The 17,106-nt window shown below is 37.7% G+C and overlaps 1 protein-coding gene across 1 annotated transcript in view; it reads right to left on the reverse strand.

Moving 5' to 3' along the window:
- The window catches only part of FOXP2 (forkhead box P2), a 329,056-nt gene that overhangs the window by 31,101 nt on the left and 280,849 nt on the right, over positions 1–17,106 (reverse strand). The window contains 3 exon segments of the mRNA XM_032442956.1: positions 426–627; positions 5,017–5,100; positions 7,627–7,714. Of these exon segments, the coding sequence (XP_032298847.1) occupies positions 426–627; positions 5,017–5,100; positions 7,627–7,714 (374 nt within the window).

The raw sequence follows: 17,106 nt of genomic DNA on the forward strand, positions 1-17,106 counted from the left end.
CGTAAAATATTCCTTTGTGAAATTTTTCTCTGGCTAGCAGAGAAATGGGAGACTAATGCACGTATGCAGAATTAAATATGGTTAGCACAGCCTGATGACAGCTAAAGCAGTATATGTTGTCACTAATACCAAACCTTTTCATATATTAATATCTTACACTAAGAGAAAACAGTTTCAGACCTTGTTTTCCCTTCAGTTTTCTTTTCTTTCTTTTTTTTTTTTTCTTTTCTTTTTTTTTCCCCCCCCTTTTTTTTTTGGTTGTTTTAAACATTGGCAGAAGGAATTAGAGATGAAAAGCAGAGCCTTTCAAAGTCAGCAGTGGTCAGCGCTTCTTTGACATCCACAATTTGCGTCTACGGTATTTTAAGTTTTAGCGTAAATTTTGTGACAAAACAAAACAGGAGTACCAAAGTCAAGCACCCTACCTGATGACATGGGAATGTTGTATTTGTCTGAATGTCGTCTTCGAATGGCTCCCACATTGGGTACACTGGCTGGGGTGATTACGGAGGGTCCCTGGGTAATTGGGGTGACTGGGGCCGTCGGGGTCGTGGGAGTTTGAGGTAAGCTCTGTGGGGATGTCTCCAACATGTTCTTAGACATGGTGACACTAGACACCAAATTTAGCTGTACAAACCCAAAAGGAAAGAAAAGGGAAAAAAAAAAAAAAAAAAAGGAGAAAAAGGAGAGAGAGAGTTAAAAAGGTTTGACAAATGAGAGTGGATTCACTTCTACAGCTGTGTTGCCACTAATAAGCTGCAAAAGGAAGCAGCCAATCTCAGCTAATTACCAGATAAAATTGTATCATAAGAACTCTAATTAGAGGATGCTGTTAGAGGTTATCTAATAATCTGCTGCAATGTTACTTAGGACTAACTCCTTCTAGTACTACCAGACTTCACAGAAAGTATGTTTGCCTGCAACAGAAACTAGCCGGTGATTATTTAGGTCTGTTGTAAAACAGATCCAGCTCCTGCTGAAAACAACAATAACAACAATAAATGTCATAAAAGATGTTAATGTTCACACCAACACAACTTAAAATAAGTTGCTATTCTGATGCTGCCGGAGTGGCTTTTTTTTTCCTTTTTTTTTTTTTTCCCCCAGTCCCAAATCTCAGCTGAGAGGATCCAGCCAGCTGGAAAATTTTACACTGACCTTTAGTCTCCTTGCTAATTTGGTGGAATGGTAATGACATTACTACATATTCAAACAAAATTGTCTTAATTGCAAATTAGCCGGAGGAGGCTGAAAATTTTCAAATTAAATCTGATTGGAGATGGAGAGAGGGAAATGGAATTTCCTCACTAACAATCATTTGTGGCATGTGTTAACAAATATAATGAAATGTCAAGTTTGCCAATTCCTCTGGAAGTATCATTTTCAATTTATGATTACAGTGTCACTTATTGCTGATGTACTCTGGAAAGTGGGTGTCAGGGTAGAAAAAAGGAAAAAAAGGTGAGAATGTATGCAAGCTGTTTAACAGTGTGCCCTTCATTACTCCCCTCAGTAAGGCCCTGTTCCTCATTATCAAAAACTCGTATTACCTCTGTCATATTTACCATACATCTTTTGTCATAAATAGCATCCAATTAGCAGAATTTATACTCAGGGCAGCACATAAAAAGATTGCTGCCATATACTTAAATGATACTCATAAGGGGTAATCTGTAGTCTTTTCACTTTATACAGTAATTTATAGAGCTGAGCTAGAAAACCAATATTAATTGTTCTTCAGCTGAATGGAGTAACTGCAAGTGGCTAAACACAGGAAATTTGGGTTTTGTGTATAATTTAGTAACACCTGCCTTTTCAAATCCCAAATACACTTCTTAAGATAAACCACTTTTTAATGGGGAGAAAATGATGTGTACAGCATTGATTGATCTTTCTTTGTGGATTTGTTTTACACATTTAGTCAGTAGAGAGATTTGTTAGGGAAACAAAAATTAACATATGCCAGCTAATTGTTCTTCTTTCTTGGGCAGCAGCCAGAAGAAGCACATTAGCAGTCTAATAATAACGACTGGCACCCTGAAGGCATCCCCAAGTGCATCTGTTCCCAATAAACCACAGACTGTTCTTCTGCTCGTACTCTAAGCCAGCAGACTGGACTGGGAATTCTTTGTTACGTACATAAAAAAAGCTCAGATAATGCTACCAAATGCCTTATTTAATACCTTCACGAAGCTAAGAGTTTAAGCTTGTCCATAGCAAAAAGTGTTTTTGAAGAGTCTGAGAAATGAAGGGAGATTTAAGTGGCATACACTTTTCTTACGTATGGATTGTTAACCTTTGTTTTTAAATATCAAAGCTTTTAATTGTGTATTTGATTTTCTCTTGCAAGCAAGCATGCAAATTGGGGGGCGGGGGGCGGGGGGGGGGGAGGGGGGAGGTTTACTTCCACAGCATTTCATTGAAAGAGGCTTTATCCCATCTATTTGCTTACAAGAAAATACAACATGATAAAGCATAAAACAGTACAACTTCAGGTACAGTGGTAACGTGCGGCCAAAACACAGTAGCCACTATATAGTTATAGACACGTTAAAAATTACAAAAGGTGCAGAAATTCTCCATCTGTGCAGATTCAAACTACTATGTTTACAATGTTACGGTAACTTATTCTCCTAGCCTGCAATAATAAGCATGACATGTTTGTAGGCATGCAATCATGAACTGATAAAATAGAATTTATTATTAACTAAAGAAAAGCATGTAAAACCTAGGATGAGCACTTAGCCACCTCAGCTCATCTGAATATATTCAAGGTTGGGTGAAACTCATTATTCAGGACTCGCAGCCTTGATAACTTTGATTTTCATCCATCCATAGCATGGCCAAAAGGTACCATTTAATGAAGTACCATTCAGAGAGTAAATGGGGTCATATAATAGACAGTGCGGTTGCACCTTGTGTTCATGTACTGATAGCTGTTAAGGGTGCAGTGATGAACCAACAGAGCTCATTTCTCCTTGGTAATAAATTCATGCTATTAATATTTATCAAATGTGTGGGCCGTCTCAACTGAGCCACTGCACATGAGACCATAAATCTCTACTATCATATCAATTTTGAAGCTTCTTTTGTACAGTGTATAAATTTTGGGGGGGGTTGGGGGGCTTGGGGGGGAGTTGTATTGACCACTCTTCTTTCAAACCAATTTGAGGCCAGTAGTGCAGCTCACCACTTCAGATATCTCTAGTTCCAAAGGGAACTTTAAACTGTGGTTTCATTTTAAATCGCTCATCTAAGATTCTGTATTAATTGCCCACCATCAAACGCAATTAGCAATTCTTTCATGTGTGGTTTATGTAATGTAATACTTCAATTACATTATTCATTCAGGTTCTGTTTTGGATTATAGGCTGAAAATTCTTTATTAGTGTAGATGTAACCATGCTGCTGGAGTTTTAAAAAATTTACTGATTGAATAATTAATTGGAAAAGAACAAGCTGCAGATTCCTGATGGATTTATGAGACAATTATTCTGTCTCGTGATTATCTACATTATACTATAGGAAGGAATGAGAAAAATAATCTTATTGAAATGAGGCAGTCGCTTAAAACTGTAAAGAAACAATATTCTCAAAATTTTGATAGACTACAGATCATCTGGGGTTAAAATAATTAAACAGCAGAAATGTGTTCTGAAAACCTTTTCCCACACAGTTCAGCAGCATTTTGAACACAACGCGAATTGAGTGCAATTGCTTGAGTCTGTGTGCCAGGAGAACTTCACAATGCATGGAAATGGAAAAAACCCTCAGATTGCTCTATTCAGATACAAGCCACACACTATAAAACTAAAGTTTCCAAGCACCTTTTCCTTCTACAAAAAATTCAAATTTAGTTATACTAACAAAAGTAAAAATGATGCATCTAAATTCTCTCTCTCAAAGGTAGGGGTTAAGGAAATGCTAACACTTTCTTCATTCATCATCAGATTATAAAGTGGGTCCTCAAAGATTTTCTTTGAAGTACGTGGAGCTGGAAACACAAGAGACAGAGTATGCTGTCCTTTTACGTAAACACTAACTGGGCATGATATCTAAGTGTGCTCTTTAAAACAGATTGTGTTTTCTCTGCCTACATTTCCTGACTTTGATGGACACAGATTTTCATCGATACCCAGCATTTCATCTTCAAGTGCTAGCGTATCCTTTTCATATTTGTGAGAACTTGAACATACTGAGGTTGCTGTCACGGCTAACATTAATGAACAGTTAACATATCACACAGTTTGCATTATAAGCCCAGTGTATCTCTGCATGCCAGTCCTGTGACACCTGACACCCCAGCAGTATAGAACTGGACCCGCATCAGACAATACTTCCAAATCCACTTTGGGTATAATGAAGACTAGCTCTGACTGCAGCTCTGGCCACATGGCTGGGCCTGGAACACTGCCCTGGAACGGCCATGACCAGTTGTGACTTCCCAGTGTCCCTACATCACCACACAAGATGCTTAATGATACACTCTTGGCAGAAATTAAGCGATAAGTGTGTTTAAAAATCATTATATATGCTGGATATGATAGAATGTTCCTTTGTTTGTTTAAGAATAACAAATTGTTTATTGGTGTCCCTAGTAAGTAATTTAAGAAATTTTCTAGGTACTTGGGTTCTTTTCTTTTCTCATTTACTTTTTATTGCCACCAATTTCAGTGGACTTCATATCTATCAAAGTGAGTTTCCTTCTAATATGTGTGAATCTATCACACACACAAAAAAGATACTCTCTCTGGTTTCAGTCTCAAGGCAATGATTTGGACACTTATAGGTGTACTTTGTTTAGTGTCACCTATGGCGTAGATTGGATAGATTTTGTGAAAGATAGCATTACTTTTAAAGAAACATACAATTTGACAAGCTATTGCATTTTACTTTCATTTTATTGCCGTATTTTTCATCACACTCATTGTTTTCCAACTGTCACTAAATTGTTCATTTTCTTAGTCTGCTACATTCGTAGACCTATTTACTGTTTATAAAGCAATATGCACTTACAGGTTTTGGAGATGGCTTGGGCTCCGAGGGTCGCATGTGCAAGTGGGTCATCATTGCTTGAAGACGTTCACGTTCTTTAGAAAGCTGTTAAGAAAGAGTGAGATCAGAAACATTTTAGAAATGACTGATTCGGCTATTTTATTGCAGCGATACATCTTATCATTGAGCCTTGTCTCAGTGTAATGATTCCTGCATATAAAAGTCTGTGTCAGTAGAAACTTAGCTGGGAGGAAATGCAACTTTGGGACTTAAAAAAAAAAAAAAAAAAAGCCACAACTTTTACAGCCTTTCATATGCTAAAAGGTCAGAGAAAACAAATAACACTTCATCTTTTTGTCAATAAGAGAATTGAGGTCACAGTTGCCTCGACAGTAACAAGTTAGTAAGACCATAAATTAGAAGGCCCAAAGTGTCTCTTTAAAGTCCTGTGGACACTGTTAGCTATGGACTAGTGCCAGCAGCTGTGAAGGGGTGAAGGGTCCTCAAAGCACAGAGCCTGCCAGGATTGTCTCCACACTTCATCCTTTCCCACTGAGGTCCAGTTAGTGCCCCCTGCAATCTGCCATCATCAATCTAATTCAATAGAGTGACAGAGACCAGGCAGTGTGAAACACTGAACTCTGCCACCGAGTCCGCATCTACACTGTGCTGAGTCTCATTACAACTGATGGACCCGACTTCACTATCAGTCAGACAAAGCAAAAAATGGCATAATTGGTCACACTGCAAGCTAAACCTTCAGTTGTGCTGTTACATTACAGCATACCCTTTCGAAACGGTAAACAGTTCTTCAGGAGCCGTTACACTGCCTTTAGAAGACATCACATTACTTAAACCTGCACCTTTTCCTAACCGATATTGTTTTCTCCCCCTATACTACACGGATGATTGTACTTTGAGACTCCAATTATTAAATAAGAATAATAAAAAGAGAAATGGGAAGAAATGTTTACAATATGTTACTCGTACTGGAACATAAAAGAGGAAAATGTATCGTACAACATAAAAAGAATCATTTTTTTCAAACGAAGAGAAAATGCTAGAAGTTGTATTCTAGTGATGCTGGCTTTGGATATATGTGAACCAATTACAGCATTAAATTGAAACTTGAATCACTTGGTGTTTAACACTGACTCTTTCCAGACTTCTAAAATACTTTCCTGCATGAATTCAGCTCAAGAGGTACACCTGTAGACTGAGATTGGATGAAGCAAACCAGCCTGTAAGTAATTCAAAGCCATGGGAAGCTATCTGCCTAACTGCAGATATTCTGGGTGCATGGGCTAAAATTTGGTCAGCGAACTTCAATTAAAAGAGTACTTGAGGCAGAAGGTGGGAAAAAGGTTTCTCCTTTGGCTTAATACTATGAGTGTGATGTTTTGGAGATAGGCTATTTGCCATGACGTAAATTCATAACAGAAAATTAAGTAAACATTGTCCCATAAATCTTAGAAACTTCCACTTCAAGGCAAATGACAGTAAATGACATTGTTTCACTTTCCCCTCATTGCACTGGGTTTCCAGTATCAAAACATGAGAGAATCTAATAGTTGGCCTTTGCTGAAAGGAGAACAAGTATTCCCACATGCATAAAAACAGTGAGGCAATACACACTACAAGGCAAAAAAGGCATTTGTCCTTTTTTCCCAGGTATCTCCACAAACTGGAAGAACAATCTCAGCTCTTCCCTGCATCCCTTAGTCTCCCCTGCACTCTTCCATGAGGGGATGGAGTCCTGAGGAATGCCCTCCTCCACAGAACCACACGATACGAGCATCCTGCACAGTCATTCTGGGGTGCCATGCCTCAGCACCAGGTAAGTGTTGTTTCAGTTACTGGGAGACCACACAAAGTACTTGGTGCTTCTTCAGAAAGGTAGATGGAACATCACATATACTCAGTGAGCTCTAATGGTTGAAGGTTGATCAGGTCACCTGAATGCCACAGTAGTGGATGCCCCGTCCCTGGAGGCGTTCAAGGCCAAGTTGGATGGGGCCCTGGGCAACCTGATCTAGTAACTGTGGAAGTTTGGTGGCCCTGCCAGGTAGGGGGGTTGGAACTTCATGATTCTTGAGGTCCCTTCCAATCCAGGTGATTCTGTGATTCTGTGATCTGGGTGATTCTATGAGGCTGCTTGGGGACAAAACTCCCAGGAGAACTCCTTGAGTGGGTCTGACATTTTCCATCTGCTTCCAGAAAAATGGCCTCCATTGGGCAAGGAGCTCTGCTGCTCCTCTGTCCAGCAGCACAGCACAGACATGCACTGGGTCTGAAGGGGCAGAAGGGGTCCTGAGCGAGCATTTCAAAGAGAGAAGAGAACTCGGATCCAGTCCCTGCTGCAGGGACAGGATTTTGTGCTTGTGATAAATGGCATTAGGGTCTTAGTTCAAGCAAAATACTGTAGACAATGCTGATGTTAGATAATTATTGCATAATTTATAAGGTGAAAAAAATCTTAAAGTAAAAAAAAAAAAAAGCTCATTCATGAATATCAACAAATTTCATGCAAGAAACATACAGCTTTAAGCCACAATTATTAAGGCAAATGTTTTCAACTTAGTCTAGATTAATAGTAAATAAGTAATAGGATGATACACTCGTGTAACAAACCTGTATTTCTAACTGCTGAACCACTTGCATTTGCACCCGACACTGAGCAGTGCTTCTGTCATCCAACGCATGTTCATTGTTAAGGTGCCTAGGGAAGAAAGAGAACACTAATAAGACAGTGTTAAGATCAGGAAAATTTCTTTATGAGCCCATTTTTCTCTCCTGTGCATATGGCTTCCATTAGTTTCAATGGGAGTTATGCAAAAAGATCTAGTTAGAGCATGCCTTAGATACAACAATACAAAGTAACAAAACTGATTATTTCATTTAGTTGCACAAACTTTGTCCGTGATGACTGCCAGATGCCCAGTTCCTACCTCCCAGATCACAGAAGCCATCTAAAAGCCGACATAACTGGTTGTCAGCATTTGGTCTTCACTGAGCTGTAACTGGTGCAGATGAACAGCCACACTATAAATGATTCTTCAAAAGATATAATTGCTTTTATGCTGCTTGAACTACTGTTAATTAATGTAGAATTGTTTAGATTTTTCCATCTGATCTTCTTCCATCATCATCACATAAGCAACAACAGAATGTTCTTTCCCCTCCCAAGAACAGCGCCAGGAATGACAGAGACCATAGGGGAACATCACTGACTTTCACTGCAGGTTCCGGAAAGAGCCTGTGAAGATGATGGCAGTTATCCACTGTCTGAAGAACAGTGCACAATGTAAAGGCATGTGAAGGAACAACTACACACCTTCTACACACACAGCAAACCTCCTGGGGGAGACTCAGGCTACACAACTGTGACAGCTTAGCAAAAAACCCTACACTGCAGCAGGGAAGGAGAACAACGGGGGGTGGGTATCTGTATATAAAGTACAGCCCACACCTGAATAGCTGTTTCTCATAGGATTCGATGGGGTATATACTTTACAGAGCTCACTCAGTCTTGTGTTTTGTTGCTTTTTTTTTTTTTTTTTTTTCCTTAACAATGGTGATTTCTGTTCTTTTTCTTCCAGGATCAAAGAAACCCCTTATGGAGCTTTAAGAGTGGGTTTGCTGCTCTCCTGTGAGAAAACTTAAGGATCAGGCTGAAGAATAAATGGGAGCAAAGGAGTTCTACTTTTGAATGTGGATTTACTGGCTACTTCAGTTTGCAAGAAGAGGTAGGTTTTGTGGGTTCACCAATGATCTTGAAGCTACAGGAACTATATGTGATTTGTACCATGAAGAAGTACATGTAAGTTGCTCCAAAAGTAAAGTCTTCTATTTATTTCCATTGAAATGACAAAAGCTACAAAGAGCACAACTGCAGTACTCAATAAAACGAATTCTTGGCTACAAACTCTATTTTTGAACATAGCATCATTAGCTTTCCATTTTTGCCAGCAATGAACAAGAGCCTGCATGCCACACTTGTAATAATCTGCACCAGCACAGGTGACCCACTGTCACTGCTGCAGTAAGGAATGGAGGAATTCAATGACACACCTCTGCTCCATACACACTTCCATGTCAGACACCACTTTGTCAGACTGCCCCTCTGCTGCCATCTGTCACATGGTAACTTCATGTAAGGGAATATTGGCAGGAAGGTTCAGAATCTACTGCTGTACCACCACATCTGATGTTGTGGGCTGATATAACATAGGAAGCATTACTTTTGGAGCCACCTTCAAACTTCCCCCTTTTCCTTTTTTAGCAGAATTATTCATAGCAGTATGAATATAGAAGTTACTTAATTGTCGATCAATTGTGTTTCTCAGAATAAGTGAAAAAAAATAGGGTGGCCAGATATCTTACTTTTTTCTATGATTTGTATCTTCAATTCAAAGAATGGCATCAGGGTTTAGGGGACAAGGATGGGGACCATGGGGGAGCAAAATAAGACTGTCAGCTTATTAAGACTGTTACCCTTGCAAGAGAGGCAGCTGGGGAAGATGCAAGTAATTAGGAAATGTTTTGCTTATTCTTTTATTATAAAGTTATTTACTAGCATGTCTGCTTGGCAACTTATGTTAAAGCATCACCAAGAACAATGCACCTCCACTTTGTGTGTCATAAAACCTACAGTTTCTTTATTTTCAGTGGAACTCACCTCACTACCTCATTACCCCATGGATGCAAAACTGCACAACTGGTGCAAACATAAGGTAACTGTTCAGAATGTACCTTTCACCTGTGTTCTGAATTTCTGATTCAAAATAATTCTACTCCCTCAGTTACACATGGCAGTGTGTGGCGTACTAACACAACTGCTCTGTGTTTTCAGTTAATTGGATATACAGTTGTCAGAAAGACAACTGGAGACAGATTTTACCTACGTATCATCACCACTATCAGCAGAGCACATCACCGTGTTTCCACACGCGTGTGTGCACAGAACACATCGCAATAAGCAATGGTGAAGGAGCTCCTGGCCTGAGTCTGAGGTTACTGCCTTCTCATGATTATTTATTAGTTATTGCAACACCGTATGTTTGCATAACACCTTACAAAATAGACACAGACACAGTCCTTGCCCTGAGGAACTTTAAACGTAACAGCAGGATGCAGTGCAGGAGCAGAGAGTCTGGTGCAGTGCAATTTCACTCTGATTACATGGTAGCTCTGCAGACTGTAGTCTGTTCCTTGAGAGTTGACACAGTCATCTTCAGAAAGTGGGAAGAGATACGCACTCCTTATGCCATACTTTCACATCACGTGGCTGCTTCTGCTGTGCATTTTGGAGAAAAGTTATTTTATGGAAACATTAAGAGTGTAAAAATTGTTCTCAGTGTTATATTTCTCTGAGTCTATTTATTTATTTATTTATTTCCTCTGAAGTGGGCTTATTTCTCATGCACGTACAGGCAATGTAGGGATAGAAAAGCAAGATTTAATGCATTTTTAAAATCCTCTAACATAACTTTCCTCTGTATAAAGTTGCAGTAGTTTTAGGGTCCAGTATATTGCAATCTGCCAAAACAGACACACATTCTTTCTTCCAGAAGGCTGGGAACCATTCCCAAGTGTTGTGTTGGGTATTTTTTTGTTGTTGTTTCTTGCCATGCCTTTTAAGTTATGTGAAAGTTGTGCTGGTCAGCATTCATACTTCATCAACATATTCCCAGTCTTCTATCTTGTCTGCATCCTTTACTAATCTCATGTTAACTTGATTTACAATTGAGAAAAACACTGGTTATTTCTGTAAGGGGAAGAAATATTTTGGAGGAATGGAAAGTGTTCCTGAAGGATGAGTTATTGGTTTGAAAATGTGAAGCAGGCTGTGCAACACATACACTGTCTCTTCCATTATTTTGCTGCTTATTCGGTTGTTGAAAGAAACAGGATTTTCTCCTGATCATATTTGCAGTGTATTAGGAAGTAACAAGGCAAATTATGAACTACACAAAGCATTGTAAAGCAGACTGGAATTAATGTATTATTGACAAGAAACAGCGCAGCGTGTTTTAAAGGAGGTAGGGATTTATATACCCTAGGAATGCCCTGGAATAAAACCCAAAGTTTTTACTACTGTTTTTTTTTTTTGTTTTTTTTTTTTTTTTGCAAACAGATTCTGACTCTGCAAAGCAAAAGCAAAAGATAATACCCCATTAGAGAGAGCAGAGAGATAGTTTCAACCAAGATTCTAGTGGACATTTACCTGTATCAATTAACCTCAATACAACTCGACACTCTTTGTCAGTCTCTCTACATAGCAGCCCAGGACTAAAATAGCAAAGCTCTATAGGTCAGGATGAGGTGCACTGGCAGAGTTACATGGAGCAACACACACAGAACCCATCTGTGCCTCGCTCAGTTCCAGCCAGAGCTATTAGAAGCCTGCCCTTAATAAGCACTACAATTCAGTCAGACGGTTTTAAAAGGAGAGAATATTTTTCTAAAACACGATTGTTTTCTGTTATAAAATTCAACCTGAAACTCTTCGAAAATGTTGGAAAAAAATCTTTACAGCTCCAAAGTGTCACTGCCAATTATGCCCTTTAGTGCTTTAAATTACTCTATTTAAATTCATTTTTGAAGAAATGTGACACATCTACATCTGAGAAATAAAAACAGTGTATTCACAGAAGTAACAGGGTAACAAGTTTTATCCTGAAGAATTTATACTAATATTATTACCTTTATCTCTTAAAATGCGAGAGTAAAATTAAGCGTGTGGTCCCGTCAGTAACTACAAGAGGTACAACACACATCCGTCTCCCATGTTTGTGTGCGTACGTATCAAAGCACTGATAAATGCTAAGAAAGTGCAAGACAGTAAGGGAATTCACATGACAAACAGCCTGGCACTTCTGATCGTCTTGCATTAGCTCACTTAGGTAAGAAAGGTTTTTACACTTGTTTACATTTTAGTGATACTCCATCACTGTATATTTAAAGAGTGAAAAAAGTGTGGAGTGTTTGCATTGATACGCTCGAGTCTTAGAAAACCATTCAATTTATCTATGCTGCTTTTATTAGACCAGAGACTGCAGACTACAATAATAGTCAATGAGGTTTTGTCTTGATTGAATTTTTCAGTAGAACACAAAAGAACCTTGCCATTAAAATAGTCCTTTATTCTCCTGTATGAAGGCGAAAGGTTTTTAAAGTGTTGTGATGTTCAGTAATGAGCCTCTATCTAAATTATCATTGGTGACAAACTCACAAAGCACTTTTCGAGGACACATAGTTATGAAATGCCAGAGCTGCCACTTTCTTTCCTGTAATTATAGGCTAGCTTGCAGCCCTTCAATGATCATTTATAGAACAGCCTCCAGTGGATTACTGAGAACTTGAAAAACACATACATACCTCTGCCACATCTCCCTTTCCTCGCTATTGTTTACCAGTGATATGTAAAATAGTAGTGCCTATTCATTCCCCCTACTTAATTATGCCAATCAAAGTACAGAAATAGTGTCAGATATAAATACAACGCAACGTGACTAAATAAATAGGCTCGGTATTAACATTAAATTATGAATTTATGTACTTATGACTATTTTATACCCAAATTATTCTCTTTTATGCTTTTATAACTGTCTCAGGTACTACATATTGCTGTTAAAAATTCTCTATGATTTATAAATCAAGAATGAGATAATGCTGAAAAATGAGAGGATTGGTGGATTTTCTCAGTCAGTGCCTAATTGCTGTTTCGAAATGCATATGCAAAAGGACATTTCATTAATCATTTAATCATGTCCCTCGCAGGAAGTTGGAACTAATGTTGCAAATACCCTTTTCATATGAATGCTCCATAATACTATCTTATGCATTTGATATATTGCATATGTCATAAACTGTAGCTGCTTCAAAAGGACCAAGTGGGTTGTTATCCCTGAAGATGCTTGTTACAAAACCTTTATTAAGTTTTTTTTTAAACTTATTGCTAGTTCTATTTCACAGCTCCATTCTAGTCACCAATAATGCTCTTTCTGATGGCAGAGGTCTGTAAATTACCCAAGCAATCACTAACACCATTTCACAGACCTGTTCTACTTCTACTGGTCTGCTAACAAGGCGATTACACACAAATTACTGAATGCCTATGAAATATTTAAATGCATTCTACTCTACTATGCATTAATAAGAGCAAAGCAAGCTCTGGAATTCTGGTTAGCTCCAGTCCCTAATGTCCCCTAATGAGCCTCTTACTGTGACTGCAGTTCAAACAGAGAGGTGAAGAAAAAATGCAAAGGGTGCCTTCAGAAAGGCAGTACTGAACAAACATTGTGTGAGCCAGTTCTAATTTATGGGTCACTTTATAGGTATATTGATTTTTGTTTTCAAAATGGAATAAATGATGTGGTCGACTGACGATCTTAAAAACCGCTTGGATCTGCGCGCAGGCTGTGTGACTTACACACACACTGCAGAGTGTAAACATGCAGTTACCTCTCCACAAACAGCAAAGTAAAGATCGCAGAATGACACAAAGCGCAGTAAGGGATCCTTTCCATTTGTCTGGTGTGTATTTCTCTTTTCAAGTATACACAATACATACAATTTTCTTTTATGGCTATACATCCGCTTGTTAACTTGCAGTGCATACATTACAAATTATCGATTCAATTTTCACTACAAGAATTTCAAATTCATTTTTAGTTACAACATTTCAAAAGCTGAAGAAAGATCAGCTTTAAATCTGAGTGTGTCAGGGATTGTTCGAACAAAATGTTTCACTTGCGTATCAGTGGTGTTTGATTTATTTTGCATCAAGCTTTTTATGTTTAAACATTGACAGGAGTTTAAATACAAAATGTTAGCTGTCACTGTTCATTTGGTTGATTATGTCAGATGCCTTAGTTTGGAGAGATGGTGGCACTGTCACCAAATGAAACAACATTCTGACAAGTTCGAAGAAGAATCCTGAGGTCATAATTTTATAGCCACGCTGCGTAGTCAAAAACAAAAAAAGAAATGGACAACACACCAAGAATGGAAGAACATAATACTGTGTGTCACTTGCCAGATAGAAGATGAAAAAACACAGCAAGTTTTATTATTTATTACATGTAATTCATTAAGTTTCTTCTTTTTACAGTTTTGTACTGTCATCCTTCTTGTGATGCTTGGTCACTTTTCTTTGTAGATTTTTAAATGCACTCTCTTGCCTTAACAGCAAACACCATCTGTTGGAAAGCTACCTGCCTTCTCTATCATGATTTTTTTTCCCTGTCTCTATGGATGAAAACATTACCCATCTTCGTGCTGCGGACTGTGCTATGTTTGCAGGCATTGGCTGCATTCAGGTTAAAGGACACTTCTCTGCTGGCTGGACTGCTCAATTGTAAACCTTTTCATTTAAGCTTTTCAAGTCAAATCCTTCCTACTCAAACCGATTTAGGACCAATGGAATGATAATTAATTTTGCAGGCAAAATACACTCGAGTTTTGTCATGTGTTATTACACTCTGACATTTATAAAAGCAGTGCCTTCGAAGAACTGCTATTAAATGCTTTTAGTGATCTACTGGGTTCCTCACTTGGAGACCAGCTTCTGTCAACATCTGTTTTGCAGTACAATTATAAATTTTTGGAAGTGTTTTGTCACCCTTTTAATTGCTTCATTACCTGGCATTTTGTTAAACTTTTGTCAGCTTCCTTTCAGTCATGTCATTACTTCTTCTTAAGCGTCTTCACATTGTTAAGTTTTTCTTAAGCCAAAAGCTGTTGCTTTTACCAAAAGAAGTCAAAACTAATCTTGCATGCATGAACAACTGTAATCTAACTCCCTGTTTGCCAAGAGAGAAAACTGCTCCATAAAATATAAACTGTATTTTTGCCTTAAGAGTTGAAGTATGTCCAAGAAAAGACACAGGATTAAGTTTTCCTCCATGTACAGAAATATAAGGATCAGTTGCACTTTCTTTAAACCAGTGCTTATATTTTGAAGCACAAATCTATTCCACAGCAAACATATAACTTAAACTATGCTAAATAACTCAAAATAACTCTAGATAACTGTAGTGTCCTCTGATTGTCTTATAACTATAAACAAGTTCACATTGGACAAACAAAAGTGAAGGTGAAAATAGCTTTAATGGCTTTAAGTCATATATTGTAAGTTAATAATCAAATCACATGGAATCTTTTCTATCACTATATAAGTGAAGCAGAGCTAGAGCCTTCTGTCTGAATCTTCCTTCTCAGACGCTCTGTACAGCATTTTATGTTTTTGAAGTACGCTGATAGATAAACCATTTTCTCAGCACGGGAATTTAAGAGTTCACTTAATAAACCAGGTACTCATCAAAGCTGTCATAAGCATACTCTAGAAATACACACTACTAGACTAGGGTAGTGTACCTTATTAATATTTCATTTTGGTACAATATACTTGCATTAACTTTTTTAACACAGGTATCATATTGTTTCAAGTCAGAAAACCTAAAACATCGTAAAAAAAAGATTAGACTAAGAGCAAAGCCTTGAAAACTACAGCCATTAGCCCTGTCATCTCCTATAAAGTTAATGGTTTGGAAAAATGGTCAATCTTTGGACTAAAAGTTGATATTTAATTGAAAGAAAATGTTTTTTAATTGTAATGGGGATTCTGCATTACTGTGGACATGAAAAGGGACTGAGGAATCTAATGCAAGGTTCTATCTATTGATTTCCATCTTAGCACTAGTGTAAAACGAAGAAACAATTCTAGTTCATAAACAACCTCATCTATTCAACATCATGACTTCTTATTTGTTTTAAGGGCACGGAAGACAGAATTGAATGAAAAAAAGAAATAATGGAATATTCTCAAACATTTCTTGTTGCTGGTGTATAGGACAAAAGCCATGACACTGCTGTAAACCCTGATTGACTCTACACCAGAATTATCAAGATGTTATATGTCGCTTTCACATTTCCCAGGGTTATTTGGTTCAGGAAAGCAAGAGCATCTGTAAACCTAGCACCACACCACATTAATCAAAATGGCTTTAGTGATCATGGATTATAACAAGAGACCTGACATAATGGATTTGTAAAGTCTGGCCATAGAATTAGCATTGCTGCAGCCTGGTGACTATAGACATATTTATAAATTTTAGCTTTTTCTTGAAAAGGAGCACGCTTGAATTAAACTAATTTAAATTCTTAGTATTAATAATACTTAGAATGATTCATTGCATTTGGGAGATTTCATTTTCCTTTTAATACAAGGGTTCTTTTTAACATCAGTTTCTTTTAAATCCTATACAGTTTTCTCTAATAATTAGCCATTATTTTGACATTCCACTTAATGCACTTACAAACAAAAAAATACCAAGAGAGAGAAATACACTAGCTAAGATTTGCAAGTCGGTTTAAGTCATTTCATTTAAAATTGAAAGATAGCACGAAAGATGGATAAAGCATTTAAAGTACCCTGTGGAAAGTATTTATTTAAAATACTTTATGAAAAGTATTTCTCTAATTCTATTTCCAAAGTTATTGTGAAACCGAGTGCTTGTGGTCTGCTGCTAAGGTGTTTCTGTTACATACCCTGTAGTCTACCATTTGTAAACACATCTTTTTGATGTTTCTGCCAACATCCTGGCAACAAAGCAGTGCAATTTCAAATGAGCTAATTAACTTAATTGTTGATGAAGCATGAAACAGTTCATTCACCCTGTTAGCTGCACCATGACAACATAAGAGTCTCAGCCCCTGAAGTTACTCATCTATATAAGCCTATCTGTAGCTTTCCATTAAGATCTATTGCATGCCAAAACGAGCGCAGCTCTTCTGACAAAACCAGACTGTAATGTACACAGGTAGAAAATCAGTGCAGCTGTTGAAAATTTAAATGAATCCAACAGTACTAACAACTACTTTTGGAGAAAAAAATAGAAAACAGGAAAGGAAAAAAATGCCAAAACCTATCACAGTTTGATGAAAAGCTTTGCCACTCATTTTCTCAATGATCTGATTTAGACAATTGCTGGCAAACCCGGATACTGAAAGCAAAAACTTTTGACATCATTGTAATTCTGGAAGGTGAAAACTCACTTGCTCATAGCAGCTGTTTTTTGTGAGCACCCTGTACACACACGAGTAAAA

Source organism: Coturnix japonica, chromosome 1, assembly GCF_001577835.2.
Source record: "Coturnix japonica isolate 7356 chromosome 1, Coturnix japonica 2.1, whole genome shotgun sequence".
Classification (NCBI taxonomy): Eukaryota; Metazoa; Chordata; class Aves; order Galliformes; family Phasianidae; genus Coturnix; species Coturnix japonica.